At 43.7% G+C, this 27,706-nt stretch overlaps 1 protein-coding gene across 7 annotated transcripts in view; it reads right to left on the reverse strand.

Moving 5' to 3' along the window:
* Positions 1 to 9,024: 9,024 nt before the first annotated feature.
* MAP2 (microtubule associated protein 2) overlaps positions 9,025 to 27,706 on the reverse strand; it is a 260,078-nt gene continuing 241,396 nt past the window's right edge. For 3 of the 7 annotated variants that reach the window (XM_039493845.1, XM_039493844.1, XM_039493841.1), the window contains 3 exons: positions 15,662 to 15,743; positions 11,648 to 11,760; positions 9,025 to 9,409 (listed from right to left, as the gene is read on the reverse strand). In XM_039493845.1, the coding sequence (XP_039349779.1) occupies positions 9,194 to 9,409; positions 11,648 to 11,760; positions 15,662 to 15,743 (411 nt within the window). In that variant the 3' untranslated portion in view covers positions 9,025 to 9,193. Of the gene's footprint in view, positions 9,410 to 11,647; positions 11,761 to 15,661; positions 15,744 to 17,126; positions 17,220 to 23,791; positions 23,888 to 27,706 lie in introns of all 7 variants that reach the window. The other 4 variants (XM_039493838.1, XM_039493840.1, XM_039493843.1 and 1 more) reach the window with 2 other exon arrangements.

Genomic DNA, 27,706 nt, shown 5'->3' on the forward strand with positions numbered 1-27,706 from the left:
CTAGCTGGTCCAAAAAGGGTTGAGAACCACTGGTTTAAGGTATATCACCTACCATGTACTATTAAAAATAAGATATTAGGCCAGCAAGAGAAGAATGGATTGCTAATTGAAGTGCCTAGCTAATCGCCGCTCCTCACCTGACAGTGCCAAGACAAATCTCTTCAGCTGCACTCAGGGATTGCTTTAGTTCTACCTGCTTAAAGCAGGATTTTTTAGCCTCATCCACAGTCTTTGTTCTCAGGGCTGATTCCTTCACTGGAGATGTTTCCCACAGCTGAAGCATGCTGCTAACATTAGCTCTTCCTTTCAGTAGATGATTAATGGCTCCTACTTCCTTGTGCAGAGCAGCTTCATTATGTTTATTTCTGAACCTGGCACTATTGTGCCATGTGGGCTGTAACCCAGTCCCATCCAGGGGCTCCAAAGTTCTAGTGCATGAGAGTTCGACAGTCTGCTTTAATTCCTTCATGTCTACCATGCAGAAGTGTGGCTTCAGGCATCCACAGGTATATCCACACTGGGATGTTTTTGATAGAATTTTACTGTTGCTACCCCCAGTTGGTAGCACTGTCAGAGCACTAGTGTAGACAGGGCTCCAAGCAGGAACAGAGGTCATAAGCACCATTTCATCTAATCCTGCTCTGAGCAGGCCTACATGGCACAGATAAGCAGTTTAACCACCATCAGAGGGGTTTAGAAGACAATGTAGAATAGAACTTTCTGGAAAGACCAGCCGTGTAGAATTTGCCATCTTTACTATGGTGAGAATATGCTTAGCTTAGAGGGCAAACTTGAAGTTGTTGCTGCATCAGGCTGATTCTCCCCTCCCTCCCACTTAAGTTTCCTTAAGATCACCAAGCAACTCAGGCAAGCATTGGTCTCTAAACATCTATCGTTTAAATAAGCTCTAAGCCTAAAAACAAAGGGATTTTGAACTTCAGTGATGTAGCTCACTCAGTATAGTAAAAAGATGATTTAGGAATTGTGGTGACCCCCCCAGCATCTGGCCAATTGCAGTCAAAAGGCAAATAAGACACTGCTTTACAGTTGGAGGCATTCCAAAGTGATATTTTATGGTTTATAGGGTACCATATAATGAGGGACTAGAGTACTCTGTCCAGTTTTGGTCTCTATTTTAATGCAGAGACCAGGAGTGCTTTGGAGCCTCAATAAAGTAGGATCAGCCTGGTGATCCCATGTTAAAGGATATTAGTTATAAAGCAAAGCTAAAGCAGCTGAGGACTTCAGGGTACAGTTAAGATGTTTGATAAAGTGCTGCAAAATAAACTTTAATACAAATCTAAGAAGCAGATTAGCTCCCTTTCTCCCTTAGGAAGTTAGAGCTGAACAGGAATAATAGCACACATATTTCATAGCAAATCTAATAACCATATGGCTTTCCCAAGGCCTAGATCCTGCATGCCTCTTCCAGGCCTCATGGAGGTGAAACTCCCACTATTATCAGTTTAAGCCCTGCAGGATATGGCCTCACATTAGGCCATCCAGGCAAATGGCTGAAATGGAACAGGGAGGTCCCTTTTTAGGATGACCAGAGCAGCTGCTGGAGGCAATAATGCAGCAGGGAAGTGGGCATGGGCCATGCCATGCCTAGAAGGCACAGGTCAGTGAGCTCCAGTAGCCTGCATGTGTCTAGTAATTCCTAATGCAGGTCCATGCTTCCTGGTTAAACATGTTCACACCCAGGGATGGAAGTGAGCAAAATAGATCACCAGCATCTGGGGCCAGTCTCTGTTCCCCTGCCCTCATCCACAGCAAGCACAGAGACAAAGGGGTTCACGGAGCAAGTGGGGCTCTCCTCTACATAGCTGCTTAAGTCAATGGGGTGGGGGTGGGGGGGCACGAGCCAGAAATGGGTGTGGCTTCTCCCTCCCCCAGCTGCAGCTGAGTAGTTGTTGAACAGGTCTCTGGCCCCCACCCCAAACAACCACCCATTGGTGGTTTCCTTTAACAGGCCCAAGTGGTGTTGTTCAGGTCCCCCCAGTTCTTCCCCTCAAACTAGGGATTCTCCCACCCCAGGTCACACCACTGGGGCAAGGTAATTTCCTCAGGCGCTTTGCTACTCTCCAGGCCACCCCCTTCCCTTCACGCTTCCTTTGCCTCAGCCACTGACCCATCAAAAGGGTGCCTTAGTCTGCTCCCCTGAGCACAGAGTCACAAAGACCAGGCACGGGCCAAGCTGCAGAGCACAGAAACTCAGGGAGCATCACTGTGCTTTCCTGTCCTGCCTGCCAGCTTGTATACTTCTCCCACAAGGCCCCCTAGTGGCCTGTCTAAGCAGTCGCTTTACAGGGTCTCAGCGTCTCATCCGCACTCAGGCCCTCAGCCTGCCACAGTGAGAGAGTGGGGCAGGGAAGGAGGGCGAAAACTGCAGAAGGCAGTTCCTGCCAGTGCATCCCGTTGGCATTCTGGTGCATCTGGGTCTTATATTTACTCCTGGCACTGTGTCCTGATGGGTTATAATTCCAGCTTTGCTTTTAACATCCTACCTCCTTTGGGCCTGATTCTCCTCTCTCTGACACTGATGTAAATCAACTGACTGCAGTGGAGTTATTTCTGATTTGCTCCGATGTGAGTGGAGAATCAAGTCATGTCTTCACTCCTGAACGTCCCTGCTTGACTCCCCCTTGAGACTAGCGGTTGAGATCCATGGCAGGTTGCAGATTGTCCACCCATAGCATTTTATTAGCTAATGGGCACTAAAAGGAGGGCAGTGGCTCCTTCATTTATTGTGTTAGTAAAGTTTGTGCAATGTTTTCCCCTCTCAAAAGCCATGTGCTTCCATACTCTTTGATTTTCTATTTAAAAATACCCTCCGTGCTAGCTGCTCTGTGCCCAGAGCATCCCAACAAACCAGGGAGCATGCTCAAGGAAGACACAAATAATTTGGGAGCAGATCATGCCCTCATGATCTGATGGTGGAGAGGGTCCCTTCACTCATGGACCATATCCCTTCAACACAGAAGGTAGGCTCACTGTCTTCCCCCTTCCTCCAAGCTGCACCAAGGGATTGGTGGCTCTGTGAGAGGAGTGGGGAGGACAGGGACTCAGCTAGGACAGAGTGCATGTCATCCCAGCACTAATGCTGCAAATATTCCTTTAGAAACGTAATACAGCCCAGCGTCCTGCAGTCCCGCCTTCTGAGGGAGAGCTGCCTTTGTGGGTGTCCCCAGAGCAAGTGCCAGCAGATGAAGCTCAAATGGGGTAATTCTGTTGCATCTGTGCTAGCAGACGAGGGGTGCAGTGGCTGGTGGCACAGAGGCAGCCAGACATGGGTTCTCTGTTGGGATGGTCCTTGCTTCCCAATGTTCCCCCAAGATTTTGAAGGTAGGGCATGTGATTTATTCTGGGGAGTGCTATCCCTGCCCCTCCCCCAGTAGAGAAATCAGTACCAATCGGAGTCAGGAGAACCTTATGGAGATTTTCATCCCTTTAGCCCTGTGCCATGTTGTTTTTTTTCCTGCAGGAGGGAGCAGTTGCTATCTTGGTAAGGAAATAGATTTCAGAGGTATGATTCTAAAGAGTTTTATTTCAAATAATAGTAACGGGGGAAAGGATGTTTTAAATGAGAAACGTCTTGGCAGAAAATTATTGTTCGTAATAAATGTCAATACTAATAATGTGTGATTGGATGGGCTATCTCAGTCTTTCTGCAATGAAAGGGCCTGACCCTACCACCCTTACTCATATAAGAAGTTCCACAGAATATAAAGCAATGATATGTGAGTCAGCATTGCAGAATCAGGCCTAAAACTTGAGTTAAGATAGCAGTAATAACAGCTACAAATGTCATGTCAGGACAGTGAAGTAAAGAGACAAATCCATCTGCTGCAGGATGGACATTTTCCTGATACAAGTCAACAGCTCAGGAAGGTGGATGACCTGGTTCTTAGCCCAAAGAGTATGTAATGTAGGGAAGAATACTGAAGATAGCTTCCTCCCTTCATTATGTAGAACTCACCCCTCTCCATATCTTCTTCCTCAGAACAAATTCCATTTGCGGGATTGGGTAAGTAAACCTGCAGGACTTCTTGTTGCCCAACTGGCTATGAGGGTCCCGTTTATGGTGTGGAAACAAAACATATTTAAACTGTGGGGGGTTCTCTTTCTTCTTCCCTCCAATCCAAAATGTGTATTCTGTAAGCATTTGCAAAAGAAAACAAGGTGCTGATTTATGGTGGCATGTACTCAGTAGCAACTTCGGCCTTTTGATAAAGATAAAGATGGGCGAGCTTTGGTGTGGAGATTGAATAAGGCTGATATCTAAATAAACAAACAACTAAGAATATATGAAGGGCTGAGGGTTCCACTAGGCAAATTTATTATTGGACTTTTCGTCTCAAAAGACCATCTGAGGGTCCCCGTGTCAGTTCTCACTCCAGTTCCCAGTGGGCAAGTGTGCATAGTATAACTGGGTAAGTTAATGGAGAATAGGTCCATCAATGGCTATTAGCCAAGAAAATCAGGGATGCAACCCCATGCTTGGGGTGATCCTAAAACTCTGACTACTAGAAGTCGGGAGCAGAAGACAGGGATGGATCACTTCATAATTGACTTGTTCTGTATAGTCTCCCTGAAGGTCTGGTACAGGCCACTGTCAAAGACAGGATACTGGGCAAAATGGACCGTGGTCTGACCCAGTATGGCAGCTCTTACGTTTTTATAGAATAAAAATACCATCATGCTTGGCACTAATATATGCCCTTGGCAGACACACCATGGATTAGGAGAGTTAGAGATGGAACCTATCCATTCTCTCCTACAGGTGTTCTTTCCAAATCAGGAGTGAGGTACACTAGTGGGGCAGTACAGGGACATTTGTAAAGCCACTGTCTGTGCTGTACCTGTTCTGGGGTGCAATAGATGACTTCAGCCTCCAGAGACATCTTCAAAAGTACTAAAGTCCGTCTAAAAATTTTGAAGAACGGAGGAAAGCTGATTTACTCATGAGGTCAGTTATTTATCTCGGGAACCTAACTGTTCAATCCACAGTCAAGCTAAACTTCATATTTGGGCTAGAAATCCAGAATAAACAAGAAAATAACTCATTCATATGAAGCAGAGAAATATTTCCCTAAAGACTGATGTGCTGGCTGTAAAGCTGGGTACTTTGGCAAGAAATAATGGCGAGTAAGCGAGAGCCACTGCTTCATCTGCTCTGACTCGTCTTAAGACTGACTGTATGCATTGCTAGTAGGTATATGTTATTTTATATTTTCTTAAAGGCAGTACAATGATATGAAGTGAGTGGATGGGGATATAATGTGCATCACAAATAAAAGATACAAGTGGTTAGATGACAAGCAATTTTATTTTGCAAAACAATCACTATACAGCGACAAATACAATTGCAAATCGGATTGAAAAACATGAACTAACTACCACCAGCCATTCAAGAAATGTCTCTTTATAGTAACAGGCTCTAGAATTATCAGAAAAAACACAGGTTTGTAACAGCAGACCGTATTCCTCCAAATCCCAGCATACAGAATATGATTTTTTTGTTTCTTTTTTCTCTTTGCTAAAGTTGAAGTGGCTTTTTTGCCTGACCTTTCCAAGTCTTAAAGTAAATTATTTTCCCGCAGAGGGCATTGCTTGAGTAAGATTACTAAGAGCGAGTGAGCTGTACACACACCTAGGCTAAAATTACATCTGCTTAATTTTATATAACAAAAGTGATCTACGCTCAAAGACATCTGTCTTTGAAGAGATGTTCATACTTGATTTTCAGAAAATATTTTGGTCCAGCCCAGCAAAAACTTTTCTCATATACGGTAGTCCACATAGACCGCCTTTCAACTCCCTTTGGGTTGTGTAGATAGGCCAGTTTATATATATTTGCAAGCAGTCATAATGAGGAAAGAAATGTTGCTACTGTACATTAACATAGTGTTAGCTGGCTAATACCATTTACTGCTGTACAGTGAAAATGTGTGTTGTCTAGTGGACACAGGAGTATCCTCATCATTGTTAGTTTCTCCTTCATTGTTGCTGGACCAAGACCTGCTCAACTTTTACTGGATTTCTTCCTGCCTAGGATTACATAGAAACAGATATTTTGCAGATGTAGAGACACCCAGAGTGCCTTTTCCATTGTGCTATCACTCAACAAATATACTCAGTTTTGATTCTCTCATGACTATCCAATTTGGCTTAATTTAAATTTTCTATTTATTCACTGTTACAAACAGAGAGAAGTTGGCTCTTAGATGTCACTGACTGGCTAAACTTGCCAATAGTATAGAACTGTTAAAGACGTGGGTTCCAGAAAACTGGAACATGGCCACTAAGTGCTTGCAAAGTTTTTAAACTGACACTCTTCTTGAGAAGTTAAGATTCTTATGAGCTTTTTCAGTGAATATCTAGAGTTGCGTAACGTAACTCGCATTTTATTTAACACAAACTCTTGGTTTCTTTTATCTTCATCAAGCTCCTCACAAAAGTTCTAGAACTCTACGAAGGACAATTATTGATTACAAGGACTTTGCTTGAATTAAGACAAGAAAGCTCATTTCAAAGCATGAAGGAAATGACTTGATGTGTTACATCAGTCTGACTTTGGACGTGTACGTGCAATAACTAAACTTCACCATCTACAGAATGTGGGGTTTTTTTTGTTATTTAAAAGCAGGATAAAAAGTACTTGAGTCACAGTTTAAATACTGTTCTGACCAGCTTGTTCAACTTCAGTGAAGCTGAGGCTCAGGAGTACCTTAGGCTCTTCCTAACATTGGCAAAAAGCATAATAAAAACATTGCAAGGTGCATTTGCATTAATTGATGGAGAGCAACATGATCAAAAATACTGTTCTTCCTCCTCCTTTTGTTTTTCTTAAACAATGGCAAAACATTTTTATGGACCACACCACACATTATTTCCAAGTAAATTCCCATTGGTTATTCTAAGCAACAGTACAGCAATTACAAGGCAGAAATCAGAACCCTCTTGATGCACTGAACATGGTTGCTAAACTCGCTATCTTTTGTATAAAATAACTGACTTATAAACAGCATTCTGTGCTTTAGAGTGTGAAAAAGCTTTTTGCGGAGTTGATGTGTGGGGCTATTTAGGAGTTCATCTTCAGTAAGGTGCATGGAGTTTGAGCTGTATAATTCATCTTAATGCCACGGGGAACAACTGGTTGGCCAAAATCTCCATTCACCACACTGAAGAGTTACTCTTTAGTATTTGTGCAGTTTAATACTATGAATTGAATTCTGTGGAATCCTTTGCTATTAATTATAAGAATCTTCTGCACAGACACCAACATCATCTCTATATTCTTTTCAGATCAATCCCCAACACACACACATACACACACAGTAAAAAGAACAGAGTACTCTAAAGCTTCCAATACGCAAGGTTGACTTAATACACAATTCATGTCTAGCTCAGTTGACAGCGTAAAGATTAGCTAGAGATTTCAAAAGGAAGAGAGCCAACAATCTGCAAGTGTGTAAATTAGTCATTTTATAATGTCTACTGTACATAGCATCAGCAGATTTGTTATCCACTGATGAGTAATACCACCATATTACTTTCAGCAGTGTTTTCTTAGTGTCCATAATGTTGTTGGAGTTCTCACAAGTAACTCCATTAGATCTGATGTTTATGTGTCTCTGCAAGTTTATGCACACTTTTCTTATACTTTTTATAGTCAACATACACTTGCTGCTTCTTTGTTGAGATTTAAAGATGCCCTATTTATCTATTCAGTCACCTTGGTGATCCAGGCTAGGGAGTTCATTTTATCTATCTATTTAATTTATTAATTATAATTTATTGGCATCTCTACAGTGTTTACTGCTATACTACCAGAGTGCCCGAGTGTACACATAAGACACTACTGAAGGTATGGAATGACATCCAAATACTTTTTTCAACTTTAGCAAAAGAAAAAAAATCAATAAAATAAATCCAACATTCATTGTTACTACAGAAGTTTTTTTTAAAAAAAAAGCTAAAACCAAACTGTTTTTGATTTAAAAAAATCCAGAATCCAAACCCACCTCTTTGGAAACCCTTTTTCTAAACATCTGTAACTCACAAAATCAGTCTTGGTGAAAAAGGGAGGGTGGGGAAAAGGAATAATTTTTCTAGCATCACAGAAGAGACTTGCATCTGACACTAAAACAGGGTCACGGCTTTTAGTTGTTACAGAAAGCAATTTCATGCTAAATGTTTTTGTCTTTTTATGTATTTTTTCTGAATAGGGAAAAAAAACCCTGCTAACATCTACTTTTACATACCTAAAATTGCAACACCAAAGGGTGCAAGAGACACAGATACTGTGAATAAAGAAGTATAATATTCAAGTATATGAGGGCGTATCACAAATGGCCACAGAGAAATATATATATCTATAATACTGTATCAAACAGATGGAAAGGATGTGAAACCGGTAGTGTGTACACAAATCTAGCCGCTTAACCGACATTCTAATCAGACACAAGCCCATTGAAATGGAAGTTCTTCCTTTCAACAGCGTTTTTGTTTTAAAAATGCCACTTCCTCAAGCACAATTCAAATGTTTTTCAACTACTATTTTTAGTTATTAGTTAAATAATTTATTGGAATCAGCTATACACTGACATAATTATCCAGGCCCCAAAACGTTAATAACTTAATCCAGTCTTTCTCCTTCTACCCATTTATACAAAATAACACTTTTTAAAATTAAACTTGATTTCCTTTATATGCCCTTCCCATCCGGTAACTAGGCTCTTCAGTTTAATTTAACCTGTAATAAGTTACAATGGGCGACTTTTTTTTCCTCCCACCCGTCAACAGAACCGTGAAATGAGCAACTTGGGATAGTAACAAGTCAGAAAGAGGTGAATGGCCCTCAGGCACATGGAAAGGTAAAAATGTGTTTTATCATAGTACGGTACTCCATGCAAGACAGAGCAGAGCAACAATAATCGTCCAATGTCATACACTGCAATTGCATACCCATGTAAAGCCAGTGTCTTCCTGCTGTAAATGGAGATCAGGCCAATTTCTGCATCTATTTAATTATTTTGGGTTTTTTTTTATTGTATGGTTGCTACAGTCTTGGGATGTGACTTAATTTTAGACATGGTAAAGAATGAATGTAACACCTGCTCTGAGCCCATTCCTGCCAAGAGCTCATGTCTAAATATTATTACTTCATACACTGCTAAATGGAGCAAATTCATAAGCCCTGCTTAGCAAGGGCGGCCGTGACATCTTCAGCGAGGGTAGCAAGCTGAGGGGATTCCAGCAGGTTGATGCTTCCAGAGGATGAGACGTTGCTGAGTCTGCGCGGTGAAGGCACGCTGGACCTGCCTGGTGACTGCGTAATGATCTCAGCCCCGTGATCGACACGGGCTTTAGCATGCTCTCTGAAGTTTAGCTTCTGGCTGTCAATCTGTTCAAGAAAGGCAAAATGCATTTAAACCTTTGCTTTTAAGTAATGACCTTCTATTGCTGCTTTGATTTGAAACTCCTGTCTTCTGTGGTGACACCCTTTCCTATTCATACACCATCCCACCTTTTCAGTGTGCGGCCAACTCTCTCGTTCCTACACAGGGCCTGTTGCCGTGTGGTGCTGGTCACCTTCAGTTCTTGAAGTCAGCGGGAGTTGAGAGAGCTCAGCCCTTGCCAGGAGGTGATCAACAGCCTCCCAGCACTGGACACAGGAGTCACTCACCACCTTTTCCTGGGCCACCACTGCTGGAGCATGTCCTCTAGCACAGTGGTTCTCAAAGCCAGGCCGCCGCTTGTTCAGGGAAAGCCTCTGGCAGGCTGGGCCGGTTTGTTTACCTGCCGCATCTGCAGGTTCAGCCAATTGCAGCTCCCACTGGCTGCAGTTCTCCGCTCCAGGCCAATGGGGGCTGCGGGAAGGGCGGCCAGCACATCCCTCGGCCCGCGCTGCTTCCTGCAGCCCCCATTGGCTGCCAGTGGGAGCTGCGATTGGCCGAACCTGCGGACGCGGCAGGTAAACAAACCGGCCCGGCCCACCAGGGGCTTTCCCTGAACAAGTGGCGGCCTGGCTTTGAGAACCACTGCTGTAGCAGACGGGCCCTGTCCTATGAGCCTGCCAATGGTTCCCACCAAGGCGACAGCCGAGTGAATAATTCACAACAAAATTTTATCTAATAAATTTAGGCTGCGATTCCAAAGGTGCCTAAGGGGATTAGGTACTCAATGTCCATTGATTTTCAGTGGGATTTGGGTACCTAACTCCTTTAGGCAGGACTGAAAAATCCCATCTTTTGCCTCTATTTCTGAATATCCACGTGCATATCATGTCTTCATTGAATTAATATATTATTCTACATTTTATTGGTCTGAAATGTCTTTTCTTTTTTAAAAAAAGCCTCATAAGGATTGAACATGTGTGTACCTCTGTGAGTATTCAGTATCTGTAATGGGTGAAATCCACCCTTGTGCAGAGCATCATCCCAAGGTTTAAAGTGGGACTTGAGTGGAGCAAAGGCCTTGAGCTGGCCCTCTGTACAGGCGTGAATTTCACCCTATTTGAGTTGCATTGGTTTGCTGTGGTTGGTTACAATTGTCGTGATAACACAATTGATCACACAAGCAATGCCAGTTAAGTACTTGCTTGTGGAAAGTGAATATGCACGTGTTTATGTGATTCTGATATTTGCATTGTTTGAATGTCGTTCAAATGTTCACAGGAAGAATACACAAAAGGCCAGTGAGCATGGCTGAAAGGAATATACCTAGAGCATTTTTGTAATAGTCACCCAGTGCTAGTCAATACAGAGTGGCTGAGATTTTCAAAGGTCTCTAAAGGGAATTAGCGTCCAGTTTCCATTGAAATCAATTGGAGTTGAGGTAACATTTTCAAGAGCACCTAAGCCCCATTTTCAAAAGTGACGTAGGCACTTAGGAGCCTAATGTTCACTGAAAGTCCTTCTCTCTGTTTTTATGCCAATACAATGGCCCTCTGTGATTCAATGACATTAAGTGAAAGAGTAAGTTTTGCACAACTAACTGTGTTTCTTACAGGAGTGACCTTTAGAATAAATACCCGGACTGAATTTCAGCCCAAACTTAAAACTCAAACTCCAAATTTCTAAAACTTTGGTTGAGTTTCCTGGCATCTTAAAAAATACATGGTAAAATATAAACAGATCCTGCTGGTCTGCCTTCTGTTTTCAAATTTCATGCACTTTACAAATTCTCTGGGGTCAGAGGCATATAATGTGATTCTACAGTACTATTCACCCAGAGGGCCCTGGAACAAGGGAGGTTTGAAGACAGCCACTGGGTCAGGATTACTAGACTGACTAAAACCCCAGTGTGGATTTGGAATAGCAGCAAAGGTAGAGGTCTGGAGGCAAAACAGAAGTTCAACTGGGGAAAGGGAAAAGCATTGGGCATCAGGAGGAGCAGACTGGGAGTCACTGGCTCCAGGTTGAGAGGATCAACCATAGAAAAGTAACCTGTTCTACCTTCTCTTCTCCTGTTAGTTGCTTTTCCTGCTCTCACCTCTATAGTCCTGTATATAAGTGACACTCATTTTTCTGACCCATGTATACCTGCTGTGTAATTTACACCACGATTCATGTCACTGCTAACTTTGGGCTGAAGTGCATTTGCAAAGGGAGACGCTCAATTCATCAGGCTGATTTCTCACCTTGATATTGCCACCTCCAGGTGTATGGTGGGCATTTTCAAGGGAACCAACTTTAGCGTGAGCTTTTTCTTTGAAATCCAGTTTCACACTCTCAATTTTCACACGTCCCCCACCTATTCAAGCAAAATAAAATAAAAATTAAGAAAATAAAGTAGTCCTAAATTTCAAATACACTTTGTTTTGTTTCCTGGAAATGTAGCTTGAGGGCCAACGAGGCAAATCAACTGACAGAATTAGCTATTAGGGCCTTATTTTTTCCACCCTCCCAGTTCTGTCTGGGCACAGACATTTATTACTTCTCTGTCAAATATGATCTAATAATTCATAAAGGGCCAGAGTTTGAGAGGTGAAGAGCGCTGTGCCCTCTATTCAGCAAAGCATTTCAATACAGTAGAACCTCAAAGATATGAGCACCAGAGTTACTGACTGACCGGCCAACCGAACAGCATGTGAAGAAACCAATCAGGCAGCAGCAGAGACAAAAAAACAAAAAAGCAAATACTGCACTGTGCCTGTATTCTGTCTTAAAGGTCGGCACATCTGGGTTGCCTGTCCCTACCCCTACCCCATGTGTGGGGCAGCCACTTACATCTAGTAGTGAAGACGCTAGGGCTGCCAGCTTAGCAGCTGGCAGAGCAGGAGTGGTGCTGGGGTCTGCGCTGCTTTCCCCTTCCCCCAGTTAGGGGCGGGGGGCGCTGTTTTCACACACAGACCTGGCCGGGAGGAGAGGGCACTGTTTTAAGCTCCCCTCCTCTGGCTGGGAGAGGGACAAGCTGTTTTCACCCCACCCTCCCGGCTGGAAGGGGGACATGGTTTCAGTCCGATCTAGGGAAAGAAACTGCCTGCAAGGAAGCTGCTGGCACTGAGGAGGGAATTCAGCTGCTGCTGGAACTGGAGCCCAAACTGAACTTTGTTCAGCGTTACCAACATTTCAGAGTTAACGGACAACCTCCATGCCCAAGGTGTCTGTTATTCTGAGGTTCCACTATACTATACTATAATCATAACTTCAGTGGGATTTAAACACTTGCTCAAGTACTTTGCTGAATAGGGATGGACTCAATATCTTCATCAACGATTTAGATAATGGCATACAGAATACACTTATAGAGTTTGCGGATGATACCAAACTGGGAGGCTTTGCAAGTGCTTTGAAGGACAGGATTAAAATTCAAAATGATCTGGACAAACTGGAGAACTTATCTGAAGTAAATAGGATGAAATTCAATAGGGACAAATGCAAAATACTCCTCTTAGGAAGGAACAATCAGTTGCACACAAACAAAACGAGAAACAATTGCCTAGGAAAGAGTACTGCAGAAAGAGATCTGGAGGTCATAGGGGATCACAAGCTAAATATGAGTCAACAGTGTAACACTGTTGCAAAAAAAGCAAACGTCATTCTGGGATGATCATTAGTAGGAGTGTTGGAAGCAAGACACAAGAAGTAATTCTTCTGCTCTATTCTGGACTGATTAGGCCTCAACTGGAGTATTATGTCCAGTTCTGGATGCTACATTTCAGGAAAAATGTGGACAAACTGGGGAAAGTCCAGAGGAGAGCCACAAAAGTTATTAAAGATCTAGAAAACATCACCAATGAGGGAAGACTGAAAAAAATTGTGTTTGTTTAGTCTGGAGAAGAAAAGACTGAGCAGGGACATGATAACAGTTTTTCAAGTACACAAAAGGTTGTTACAAGGAGGAGGGAGAAAATTGTTCTCTTTAACCTCTGAGGATAGGACAAGAAGCAATGGATTTAAACTAAAGTAAGGGCGGTTGAGGTTGGACATTAGGAAAAACTTCCTAACTGTCAGGGTAGTTAAGCACTGGAATAAATTGCCTAGGGAAGTTGTAGAATCTCTGTCACTGGGAATTTTTAAGAGCAGGTTAGACAAACACCTGTCAGGGATAGTCTAGATAATATTTAGTCCTGCCACAAGTGCAGGACTAGATGACCTCTCGAGGTCCCTCCCAATCCAATGATTCTATGTGTTTAAGTACTTTGCTGAAGTGAGGCTCAGTAGAGAACCTGCAACTCCCACTTGAGTCAATGGTATCTTGTGGCAGTAAGTTCCACAGATTAAATTTGCGCTGTGTACAGAGAATTGTTATCTTTTAGTTTAAATGGAGCATTCCCCTTGTATTTGTATTATGAGAACAGCTAAATAGTTGCACCTCTATCATTAGTTTGTATATCTCTATCATGTCCCCTCTTACTAATCTTATCTCTAAACCTGGAATTGGCAACCTTTGGCATGCAGCCGATCAGGGAAATCCACTGGTGGGCCGAGCCAGTTTGTTTACCTGCAGCGTCCGCAGGTTCAGCCGATCGCAGCTCCCACTGGCTGCGGTTTGCCGTTCCAGGCCAATGGGGGCTGCGGGAAGCAGTGGCCAGCACATCCCTTGGCCCACGCAGCTTCCCGCAGCCCTGGAACGGCAAACCGCGGTCAGTGGGAGCTGCGACCGGCTGAACCTGTAGACGCGGCAAGTAAACAAACCGTCCCGGCTGGCCAGCGGATTTCCCTGATGGGCTGCGTGCCAAAGGTTGCCTATCCCTGCTCTAAACTAAGCAGTACCAAACTTTTTCAATCTCTCTTATATGAAAATGTCTCAATTAAATAAAATAAAGAATATTATTATTATTATATTATTTCCATTAGTAACTTGTGGTGATTTGTACTTGGATTATTAATGAAGTGAAGATTAGTAACCACTATCTTGCTTTCGTAGATGAACAAACCCAACATGTGGAGGCCTGTAACACGTTCATTGCTATATGGACTCTAAGTCCTAAGGATCACATGGGATTTGCATCTGAATACATTTGTTAGCTTATATATGTGAAATCACACACACATATATATATATGATCATTTAGTTCTTTATTGATTGCATATACAGTATGACGCTTGTGTACACTATATATTCCAGTATACTGAGCATCTGACATATTTCACATTCTGGTTTCATAGACTCATAGACTTTAAGGTCAGAAGGGACCATTATGATCATCTAGTCTGACCTCCTGCACAATGCAGGCCACAGAATCTCACCCATCCACTTCTATAACAAACCCCTAACCTATGTCTGAGTTACTGAAGTACTCAAATTGTGGTTTGAAGACCTCAAGTTGCAGAGAATCCTCCAGAGTATGAAGTTCCCAATGGTTCAGTACAGTATGGGGATTTCTGCCTCTTCTTAGAGGGTTTGAAGTTGGAAACTTCCCTCTTGTCCTTGTGGGAACACTTATCACCCTTCTCCCATCTGTCCTGGCTTTACTTTCCGAAGTCTCTTGGCACTGAAGATCATAGAACCACCTCAGACAGGAGTATGTAACTAGCCTGGTCCAAATTCAGATCTGGTGTAAGCAAGTGTAATTTCACTGACCTCAACAGTCTACTTATATCCTTGAATTTAGTCCCCACTTATGTAAGGGTAAAAACATCCCATTTGGGGGTTGAATCATGCACCATTTTCATCACTTTGAGCACAGGCACATTAGATGTGTGTTTATTAGATTTGGGTAATGTGCTTTCTAGAGGAGAAAAGTTTTGTAGGGAGGATGCTGGGTGATCAAATACTCTTTCTGGGATTATGGATATGCGAATCTGAAATTGGAATAGAGCTCTTAAGGTTCCAGAATGCTATCACTTAATAATCACCTCATGATGGACTGCAAGCAGTATCTTTATCATTACTTCAGGTACCTACGAGTTAGCATCTTGAGCTGTGGGTTTGAGCATGCATTGCATGCATTCTAGTCTTGAACCAGCAATGCATGTAAACACAGGTTGAACTTTAAGCATGTGAGGGTTTTGCTAGATTAGGCCAGAGTGCTTAGCATCTTGCAGGATCCAGCCCCTAAGAAGTAGGTACATTAGACAACCTCCACTTATCCTGTTCACATTACTTGCATGAGTAGTAAGTTGCTTCAGTGGGTCCATTTACATGAGATAGGCAAGCAGGATTTTCCCCCAATATGCCATATTAGTTCAAATAATTCCTACATTACCTGGTCTGTGACGGATGTTCTTCAGGGAGCCACATTTGGAAGTGACATGGCTCAGATCTATTTTCTTGGTTACAATTTGTATCTGTTGAAAGTGCACAAAACACATTTTAGGAAGGAAAACGGGCAAAGAGGAAGAGCACTAGCTTCGAAAAACACTGGAAAAGAAGAAATAGTTAGCAGAGAACAGATCATGCCAGAAAGGTGAGAAACATCTGGATTAATACAGCAAGCTTCCATTCCACCAAGGAACCTGACAGTGGTGTGTTAAGTCTTTTCATTAGTAAAACAAAGATGTGAATCAAGAAGATAAACAAGGGCTATTTCCTAAGAAGCTTCTGAGCTTTCCTCTTGTGGTGAAAGGCAGTGCCTCTAAGCGCTGTGTGCAGCATGATACGTATGGTTGTTCTAGTCTGCTTTCTTTGTTCCTTTCTTGAATACTTATTTCCTGGGAATCTGGGCTTTTAATACTATCCCTTTCATATGGCTTATCCTGATTTTCAGATTCAAATCTCTTCCCATGTCCCTCTGTTCCCATAAGTACAGTGTAAACACTGAGTGTGATTCACTACGGAGTTACTCCAGTTTTACATCAGATTAAATCCATAATGGAGTTACACTGGCATAAAATGGGAGTAACACAATGGCTAATCAGACCTTCTGTCTAAACCCTGTTTATCCTGATTTTGTATTTCTTTTATCTATCTGTCATCTAACTCTGTTAATTTTATATAGTCTTCTGAGAGAGAGCGAGAGAGAGAGAGACTCTGGGACAGAAGTGCACACCCAACCTTAAATGACAGATGGACTATGCTTTCAGTCTTTCTGTTACTTTGTCTGGGATGACCTAAAGAAGGCAATATACAGATCTGCTGTACAGCCAGGAAGGGCTTCCCCTGGTACTTCCAGGAGCTTGAATGACTGATTTCTGTGGAACTGTGAGCAAATGTGAATGAAGCCACATTGCAGCAGTGTGCATCTAGACAGTCTGGCCTTTTCACCAGGGACAGAGGGAGACAGAACGTTATAGTTTAAGAAAAATGTAATAAGTGAAAACTGTGTTTGTCACTTCCTTGAAATTAGTCACCTTGGATCAGATCACGTAAGAGCTGAGCAACCTCAGCTCTCTTTGGACTCCTGTTTTGGGGTTCAGTGGAAGCTGTAGTTGCTTAACACCTATAAGGACACTCAGCTCCTTGCAAGACTAATCCCGTGGTTGTAAAGATGCACTCATCCTCTGCCTCCTAATCCGTTTCCTGGCTGAATCCTAAACATTTGCTGCGGTCTGTGGGGAAGGATCAGAAGCCCACCACGGAACACACAGGGTTGACAGACTATCAGACCAAGTTAACATGTGAAACATAAGCAAGAAGGGAAATAGTGCTTGGAAGGAGGGGAGACAGAGGGCTGGCTGTGCAAGGTGGGTCATCACAGTCAGGACGCCTTCTGAAGTAGCGTCACTACTTACATTTCCTCCCCCTGCAGAATGTTTGATGTTATCCTTGGAACCACATCTGGACTGAATATCGCTAAAATCGATCTTCTTGTTTAAAATTCTAACCTAAAAGGAATTGGAGGTAACTTACTATGCTGTACACATGTTCTTTCAGTCTGCAGGTTAGAGGACCCAAGATAACTGTGACTGCTACTGCTGGTGTGGGCACTTAGGTTTAAACGTTGGCCAAATGGATACAGCCAGCTGTGGAAAGCAGCCTCAGTGTTAAAATAAATCTATTGCTCTTTTCACCTCCTTCCAAGCTGGTTGCTGGTAAAAACGAAATTGAATCAGTGATGGTTATATTCTGGGAGTTCTCCCTGTTAGTCCTAAGGATCCCAGTTTGTCTCCAATTTATATAGCCATTAACCTCCTGGCCAAGTGGATACTCTTGGGAGGTTGCCAGCACCTCTCTTAAGTTGGCCAGAGGGAGTCCATGCAGAGAGACCTGGGACAGAGGACTGTGCCTCCTGTACCACAATACCAGATCCGTCCAGCCAGGGAGCGTGGAGTCAGGAGTTGGACTCTGGTCTCCTGCTTAGCACTTACTCCTAAAGAGCCCTCAGATTGCCTATGAAGGTAACCAGTGATACTTATTGCCATTTTACAGATGAGAAAACTGAGCTATGGGGAGGCTGTGGGCTCACTTATACCTCTCATCAGATTAAGTTGTGACAGCGAAGAGGACAAGGTGCACCACCTGGTCCTGGGAGCTTTTTGTGTTTGCCACAGTTTCCTCGTCACTGGGAGGAGAATGACAGCCAGTCATTTGCTGTCAGAGATTTGCTACACCTGTGTAAAGTGTAACCAGTGCTGCCTCGCCATATGGACAATACACCCCTCTGGGACCACCAACACTGCTCCTCCGTGCTCCCCATCACTGGCAGCCACATCCCTGGGGGAAAAGGGATCCCTGTACCTATCCCCTCACACACTCAAGTGGTCATCATTTATCTCTATGTGAGCCAGCGACAGAGCTGGGACTAGAATCCAGATCTCCAGACACCCAGCGCCACACTCAGCCCACTGGACCACAGCTGCTCCATTCAGATCCCCCCTACAGCAGCAACTCCACCTGGCAAAAGGAGGAGCTTATTGGGACACCAATAATTTTGCTTTGGTAACTGTGGTTCTGTTTTTCCAATAAACAATGCACGGCAAAACTGTGGGTGCCCCCACCCAGGGGCGAGGGGGTGCAGGATCCATCCCACCAGAGGCTCACATCTTCATCAACCAGCCCTGTGCTCCTCTGTGTGAGCCCTGAGCACACGGGGAGGGGGGACCAGTGTTGCCAATGCTCAGCTCCCCAGAGGGGACGTGAGCAGACATTTCTGGAGCGTGCCCATGGCTCCACAGGCCTCTGTCGGTGCCCAGAGCCCTCACCACGCCTTTTAAAAAGAGTAGCAAATGCAACTTCTGAACATGTTTCCCGCTCACTTCGCTGGCGGCCTTATGCCTGACTGTCCTGCACCATCGTTATGCCTCCAGCCACAATCACCCAGTTGCAGCCTCTGCAGCGCACCTCTGATCACACAAGCCGTACGTACCCCGGTATGCCTGAAACAAAGCCCTAAGAGTAAGACAGTGACAAGCAATCTTGTCACACACAGGTCTTTGATATTATAGTGAATTACAGCCTCAAACAGAGACAGATTAGATAAGATACATAGTCTGGCTGGTGCAGTGGAACAGAAAACCCAGAGTCTATGAAATCATGAATGAAGACAAGATGGCTGACTTCCTGCAGATAAGAGAAAGATGATGTTGCTGGATGGGGGGCAGAACCACTAGAAGAACAGGCAAGAAGCACACCTGAGGCTGAGGGAGCGCATCTGCCATCGGTGACTCAGGTTTGCAATCAAGGAGTTTTACTACCTCCAGGGCTGCTCTTGGAACATCAAATAACAGCTGTAGCCAAAAAGGTCAGGAAGTTTCCACCTGCACCTGTGTAGGACAATGCAACCTTTCCTTCCAAATGCCCCCGGGGAGCCTCATCCACACCGGTCACCTCAAGAGGTGGCGACTGCAATGAGCTCTACTTGGGGCCACACACTGGGACCAAGGCTTATAAGCTTACACAGAATGCAGCTGACCACAGGCTGAGCAATACACCATCCTGCAGGGAGTGTATGACATTAATGCTCCACAGAGCTGCACTGCATGCCGCTATGTTTCCAGGGAGAGATCAAGGCGCCGATTTAATATATAAAGTCCTACCTGATCAGGGATCTGGTTATGCGAGGAAGTTCCTTTCTACTTGGGTCAAGCTGACACAGTGGCATAGCTTGTTGGTGTATCACACAAAATCAAGTCCCTCTGGGGAATGTGGAGATGGGGAAAAGCATGTGTTTGACAGTGCTCCTTCCTGACTCATGCTTGATCAGACCATGAAACCGCAGGCACATAAACTAGCTTGCCACATGGTTCTCCCACCTGACCACCAAATGCATCCTTGCATCCAAATGGTGGCTAGGGTCCCGTGTTTAGAGTCTCGGTGGTGGAGTAGTGTCATATTCTTTGTTATGTTTTTCTCTATGGGCCAGATCCTCAGCTGGGATAAATCAGTGTCGCTCCATTGACTTCAATGCCAATATGAACCAACTGAGCATCCCCAGTGAGGGATTTGTGCTTAAAACTTGAATGCCTGGTGTGACCCAATGTAATTCCTTGGGGGGCACATCCAAAGGTCTTTACTCAAATACTGCATGATTTTTATTTAACTATGCCTGACTAAAATAAGGACCTCAGGATTTGGTTTATAATACTAATGTACTTTGAATTTACAGCGTCTTTCCATGCAAGTTTTATATTTTTGTAAGGCTTGCTGATAGGCATTTCTAGATCACTCTTCAACACAGCATTCATCAGTCATATCTGTAACATAGCTGACAGGCAGAATAGGAAAAGCTAAGTTGATTGACTGATATTTAGTTGATAGATAGATAGATTGATAGAGACAGATTCATTGGTACCCTCTAGCTGCTTACTGTCGATCTGGTAACACAAAGCAGACACAAACCCTGCTTAATTGTCCAATGGGAGGAAGGCAGTCTTGTGGCTAAGACACTACACCGGAACATATGTAACCAGGATTCAATTCCCAGCTCTGCCACAGCCTTCCTTTGTGACCTTGGGCAGATTACTTAAACTTGTAATGGGGAACTGTGCCTCAGTTCCCCATCTATAAAACTAGGGACAATAATACTTCCTTGCCTTACAGGTATGTTGCTAGGCTTAATGCTTGTGAGGCTCTCAATTATTAGAATCATGGTGGCCATGTCAGTACAATACCTTAGTAGATAGCTATGCTGAAGTGCCTCGTTGAATCAGGTCTTTTGTCTGTGCTCCTGTACCTGAATACAACATTTGTGCTATTTCTTTTCCTTCCCCAGTGTGATGCTGGCAGACCTGGTGCCAGCTCATGTCAAGGCAATTGGGCCTCACTAAACACTGACAAATGCCTCACCTATGTGTTAGTATTATTAAAACAGATATTAGAGTTATAAGAATGTCTTTAGTGTTTAGACTTTATGGGATTGCTTGTAGGGAGGCTGCACATATTAATCCTACTTATAACATCTGTATCCCATGTTATAAGATAATGTTCAAACGCTTGCTCTGTAACTATAAAAATGTTTGCTAAGACTTTGAACCCCACCATCGGGGGAGAAGCATCATCAAGTGTGAAATACTAGTTTACCACAAGAGGTGTCGTCTCCTCCTCACCAAAAGAAGGTCTACAGACATCAGACAAGCCACTGTGCAACATCAGTGGACAAAACACTTTGCTGATTGTTCCCCCAACACCCAGGGAGAGGAGACGTGCCCCAAACGCCCGGCCCATCAGTTTGACTGCTGGGGGAAATCCCTGTGTGACGCATGACCAGAAAGGATTCTATGTGAATAATTACCCGTGATGCTTAGGAAATAGACCTACTTCAAAGTCACCCTGATCACCTATTATTTACCCAGGACTGTCTGGTCAAGCGGATGCTAGAACATTGTATAAAAGACCCTGGGGTCCTGATCCTGTCATCTCAGATCTGCTTAAGTTTCATGAGGGGAAGTTTGAGTCACAAGATTGAGATCCTGGGTAATCTGGAACACCCTGAATATGATATTGGACATTGGACTATAACCTATGGATTAAATTCTAAAAGAATTCTTTGCAACTACAAAGCTCACCATCTCTGCTATGAAACTGAACCTCAAGAATAGAACTCATGCCTGTATGTATATTAATCTTTTAACCAATCCTCACACTGTTTTCTTTTTCAATACATCATAGTTTAGTTAATAAGAACTGGCTGTAGCAGTTATTTGGGTAGGATCTGGAATATTCATTAACCTGGGAGGTAGTGTGTCTGATCCTTTGGGATTGGTAGAACTTTCTTATATGATGAATAAGATTTTCATTAATCCTCATCATATCTGACTTGGGTGTCTAGGTGGAGGCCTGAGGCTGAGTTACTTTAAGGGAACTGTGTTGTTGACTAGTGTGTAACCAGTGAGGTAATAAAGAAGCTGTTTTGTGCTGGGTTGGTAACAGGGGCGGCTCTAGGAATTCCACCGCCCCAAGCACGGCGGCACGCCGCCGGGGGCGCGCTGGCAGTCGCCGGTCCCGCGGCTCCGGGGGACCTCTTGCAGATGTGCCTGCGGGGGGTCCGCTGGTCCCGCGGCTCCGGTGGAGCATCCGCAGGCACGCCTGCAGGAGGTCCACCCAAGCCGCGGGACCAGTGGACCCTCCGCAGGCATGCCTGCGGGAGGTCCACTGGAGCCATGCCTGCGGGAGGTCCACCGGAGCCGCCTGCCGCCCTCCTGGCGGCATGCCGCCCCAAGCGTACGTTTGGTGCGCTGGGGTCTGGAGCCGGCCCTGGTTGGTAAATCTAAGCATTGGAATATCCACTAGCTTTGGGGATTCTATGCCCCATTCTTTTCAGTTCACCCTAATTGAGTGACCTCAGCTGGCTCCCCAAGGGACTCCTGTTAAGGAGAAATTGTATCCTTGTGTTGCTTGAACTCTGAGGGGCAAAGATTTCTAAGCGTAAGCAAGGGGTCCCCAACTGTTTAGCTTGGGTTAGCCCTAAAGGATGTACAAAGTTTGCATATTATAGCAGCTACTATCATCTTTTGGAACCTAAGACTGTATCTCATTTGTGTGTGTAAGTTAACCTGCTTTAATCTCGTAAGTAACTTTCTTGTTTCCTTTTCCTAGATAATAAACCTTTAGTTAGTTTATTATAGGATTGGCTATAAGCATTGTTTTTGGTGAGCAATCTAAGGTGCACTTGACCTGGGGTAAGTGACTGGTCCTTTGGGACTGGGAGTAACCTGAATATTGATGTGATTTTTGGTGTAAGGAACCATCTATCACAAAGGCAGGCTTGCCTGGGTGGCAAGATGGACCGGAGTACCCAAGGTCACCGTCTGTGATTCCATGTTAAGGCTGCTATAGTACCCGAGGAGTTCACACTTGTTACGTGGTTGATAAAATCTAAGTATAGAACTCACAACCAGTTTGGGGTTTGTGCCCTGTTTCTTGACAATCTGCCCTGAGGTTGCCACTCTAGACAGCCTGACACCTGGCTACTGTTATTTTCCACTGGGTCGTATTTTGGCAGCTAAGTGGAAGCTGTTCAGCATGAAGAGCTTGTTGCATGGATTTTTCTTCCTCTATACAGATATTATGCTAATCCAGAACATCAGGACACTGAGTGCCCACTGCACTGACTGAAGAAAGATCTGTGTCAGTGGGTGCCATGGTGAGAGGACTGATACTAGTAAGCACCTCTATAGCTTCAGAAACCCCTGCAATCATTTGTCATGTTTAGCTTCCTGAAAGTATGTCTGTGGTTAGTGAAATGATTTCTACATTTCCCTCTCTCCTTTCTTTTCAGCAGATCAAACTAAATAGATGTTTACTGAAACATGAAAGCCAACTGTCATAGGAGTTTTATGTTTCTGTAGTTTATTTCAACACACTATTTTTTTTTTAAACTCCTCTAATATATAAGACAGGTGCCACATCAGTTAGAGGAATGTGTGTCAGATGAGCAGTCTGGGCCTGGCTCCTGGCACCTAAGCCAGATAGCGCTGGGAAAAACACAAAGCCCTCTTAGTATTTTCTGACCACGCACCCCCCACCCTCAGTAAAGAATCAGCAGGGCCTCTTAGCAGTGACCGGCAGGAAGAATTAGCTCTGAAAACGCTGATTCAGGGTGTGGACTGGGCAGTGTTGGGCATGTGTGTTGGCGCAGGCACTTATGAAATCTAGGTTAAATAAAACCAAGCCAAGGTGATAAAGTTGAGAAGCCATCTGAAAGCAAGTAGCAAAAGCATCTCCTCTAGGCTGACACTCCCTCATGAGTTAGACTGAAACTAGGGATCCCACTGCCTGAGGCCTTGCTAGCAGAGATGTAAAGAAACAATCACTATAATTATCTTCTCACTAGGTAAAACTCACCCTGGTGCAGAGGGATAGCATAAGGCCTATGCACCATTATGTCCTATACTGAGGACTGAAGTGAGATTTAAGTGGTGTGTATGCCTTCTGCTGGCTCTCTGCACAAGGCTGAATTTCACTGGCTGTCTGTGAGTGTCTGTCTCTTCTAAAATAGACTGATATATTTGTCACATACTTCAATTGTTTCACACAGAAGAAGATTAAAGCTTTCATCTGCAGTGCGCTCTCTTAGCCTGCTCCTGCTCCCATTGAGGTCAATTGGCATCATGCTCTGCAACAGAAACAGGATCACACCCCACATCACCGTCATCAAAAATCCCCCAAGATTATGAGATTTTGTAGCATGAAAAATAGAAATGAACACAAAATGAAACACACAATAAATACAAATATACAATATGAATATTAGGGCTGGAATTGCCAAAGGAGTGTAAGGGAGTTATTATTCAGGTCAGGAGCAACAACCTAAGTACCAAGAAGGCAGAAAAGAAAAAGCAGGACGTTAAGATTCATCTACAGAAACTCCTTCTACAGCTTTTTGATTATGTACAATATCATACAAGCATTTAAGAGCCTCTGATATTAGCAGCCTCAACTTTGGCAGACTCCTGTCTGCTAATCTTCTCCCCATGTCTGTTTTCTCCCTGATAGCTAAAATTATGTCACAGCAATATGTGATTGGTTACCTGAGATCTGGTGTGATGCTGACATTAGCCACTGGCCAAAATGGATGTGAACCAGAGAACAGCACCATTCGTCTAATGTGCCAGCTTCCTGCTGCACAGATTTGGCAGCATACTTTTTCATAACCTTTACAGTACCCCCACTGGATTGAAACTGTTGGGTTCCCTCTTATTCTTTTGACACTAAATTACCATGGTATCTAGGAATGCATGGAGGAGTAAATATTTCATACAGTATGGAGGAGAGATTCCTTCAGCACTCTCCTTAATAGTAACATCCAAATGAAGGGTATTGACAAAGTTAAATTTTTCTGACAATGGCCCCCTGTGTTTGTGTGGCTGGAAAGCGTTTCATTGCATTATGCTTAAGCTACTCGCAACCCAATGAGCTGCCATAGAATTACACTGCTCCCTGCCCTGCTCTTGCACTTCGGAGTTCCACAAGTCCTGGCTTCATCAGAAGCAGGAATTCCTGGATAATGCACAGAGAGGGCACAGCCCATGGCAGAACAGGTTTCTGAATGAAAACCTGGCTGATTGGATTCTCTAGGTTCTGCATTAAATATTATTCCAGAAAAGGGCATTGGGCCAAATTCTGCTCTGACTTAAACTCTCATGGCAGCTCCACTCACGGCACCTCCCTTGACTTCGGTAGCACTGCATCGTAGGTAGATCAGGGCAGACATTTGCCAGTAAGTTCTAGCTGCTTCTGTTGAGTTTGAATTCCACTTGTCTGAACATCTGAGGATGTGGTTCACCTCTGGAAAGCTTCATGGCAGGGAAAATGCCTAAAGTACTTTTACAACTGCTAGTTCACTCAGTACATTTTGAGACCGGCACTTTAGGAGGTAAAACCTAAGCCTCCTCCATAGACACGGAGGGCCTGAATGGCAGGTGTAATAGCAAGGAGCTGGGCCCTGAGGGGGCACCATCTCTACTGGGGGAGAAGAGGGGTATGTGTGTGTGTTTTGAGTTTCCTTAGCAGGAGTAGGGGGAGAAGGGGAGACAGGAGAAGACCAAGAGAGAGGTAGGGAGGACCACTGGCGCTGCAGATGCCACCAGCATAAGAGTTAGTTCTGCTCCTACACAGGGATATGCTCATGTCACAGAATCTGAATCTGGATTTCACACATCCCAATGTGCAAGGGTGCTCGGACCTGGCATTTTCATTCATGCCCATCTCTGCCAGCAAGAGAGAGTTACGTTCACAATGGGCAGGTGCATGTAGAAGTACAGTGTGGAAGACCAAGAACTGGAAGACAGACTCGAGCTCAGTTTTGCACGACAGCCAAAGGCAGTGTCCATGCCTGTACACAGCTGGTGAAAAGAAGAACCACATTTCATTCTCGCCAATGTTAATTCTCTTCAGATGCCATTCACAGCAAAAACAAGACTGCTGAGAACCCTTCTGCCTAACGTTCAAATTACTTTCCAACCGCTGGGCAGACTATTCATAACTGACTTCTCTGGCCTACCCTACCACCCAGATGCCCATTGAAACAAAGAAGAAAAAGTGAGATACAGAAGAAATTACAGGCTGTGAATACATTTTCCATCAAACTGATCATTTATGTTCTCCCCAAATTCCATACCTTGTAATTATGGCTGTGCATGGTCTCTCATAAGCTTCCCCACAGGCACTAAAGCTAGGTCATTTAAAAATATTCCAGCTTGGCTTCATTTCATTAATGTACTCTTCAGTGAAAAGAGAAAATGTTCATGTATTTTGAGCCACTGTTCATGATTTTCTCCCTAGGATGTTTACATCCTAGTCCTACCACCTCTTAATATGTTTTTGTGAGATTTGTTTGGGATCTATTATTCTTTGTGCCATATTTCCTGCTCAGGTTTTTTGTACTTCAGACTTGGGCTCCTTTGAGGTCAACGAGACTTCTTACATACTTAAACCTATACCCATGGCCCTGTAACTTGCAGAATTGGGGTCTCGGAAAGAGCTCTAGGAGCAATCACACTACTTAGGCACCCCACAGAGTTAATCAAAATAGGGGGCCTGATTCTCTCCTTACCTACATCAGTTACTCACCAGTGTAACTATACTTACTTCAGTGGAGTGATTCCTGATGTACATTGGTGTTAAGTGAGATCAGAATCAGGCTCATTTGGGGGAAAAAAGGGTGAATGAAAACTTGATCAGCACCAAGCAAGAGACCAAATATGTGTGCTGGAAATGACCATTGATCTCATAGTTTTCAGGGCTTTTAGCAGAGGTTATGCAAAGGGGTTTGGTTCTTTTGTATGGGCAAGAACCTGAAGAGAATTACTGTGACCAGCAATTTTCAGAGACATACACACTGAACTTCGGACTAGACTGTGCTCTCGCCTCACGGAGGCTAGTGGAGTGATTGGTGTAAAACCAATGGGTGAACTCACCCTGAGTAGAGGGATAACACAAGGCTTCTGCATAAGTTAAATCCCACTATGGAGCCTCCAACAAAGTGGGGGGGGGGGTTAATTTTTTACTGTGGGAAAACCAATGTGTTATTCTCCTAGTCTCATCCTTGGAAACAGCAGAACTGTTTTGGCTGAAATTAAAAGAAAGAAAGAAAGAAAGAAAGAAAGAAAGAAAGAAAGAAAGAAAGAAAGAAAGAAAGAAAGAAAGAAAGAAAGGAAAAGATCAGCTTGAGACAGACACTTGGCATGGAGAATTTTAGCCCCAGCAATTAAAGTTTGGCAAAGTTATGAGCAATGGAAAGGAGTCTTATAATGGGATGTGCCAGGCAACCTTAGTAACAGGCAGTACTACCAGCCCTGCCTACGATCAATTTTTAAGCATAATGATCGTTGATTTACATCTTTGAAGGATTCCTTTTACTGCTTATTGCAAAGCTTCATTATAGCTAAAACCAAATCATGGCATTTATCTAGTTAATCATATGGTCACATCACTGAAGCAGCTATTCCCTTAACAGCAAAAAATAGCCCATGTCAGCAGAATACAACAGGGAAAGTAATAACTGCTGGGAGTATAAATCTTTTAAGTACTAATACTCTTTATGCAGCAAAGAAAATTAAATGCTTAAATTGTGACATTAAGTAAACATCACAAACCCATGAAATTCCTAACTGCCCAGATCACATGGAAGAGAGTTAAAAGATGGTGTTCTCATGTGTATCATATGGAAAAGCTCTCCCCCCAAAATTAACAAGTGTGTGTGGGAATTGTAAAATATTTCTTAATGCTGGGAACAAAAATGCTGGGAACAAAAAATGCTGGGAACAAAAATCTTAATGCTGGGAACAAAAATCTGTTATCTGTTATCTTTAAACCCAACCTCTAGAATGGTTATTTTGATTGTTTATAATGTATATTAAAGCAGCACCTAGAGGCCTTATCCCCATTGTGCTAGGTGCTGTACAAAACTCATAGCAAAATGATGGTCTCTGCA

This window comes from Mauremys reevesii, linkage group 11 (genome assembly GCF_016161935.1).
Source record: "Mauremys reevesii isolate NIE-2019 linkage group 11, ASM1616193v1, whole genome shotgun sequence".
Lineage (NCBI taxonomy): Eukaryota > Metazoa > Chordata > Testudines > Geoemydidae > Mauremys > Mauremys reevesii.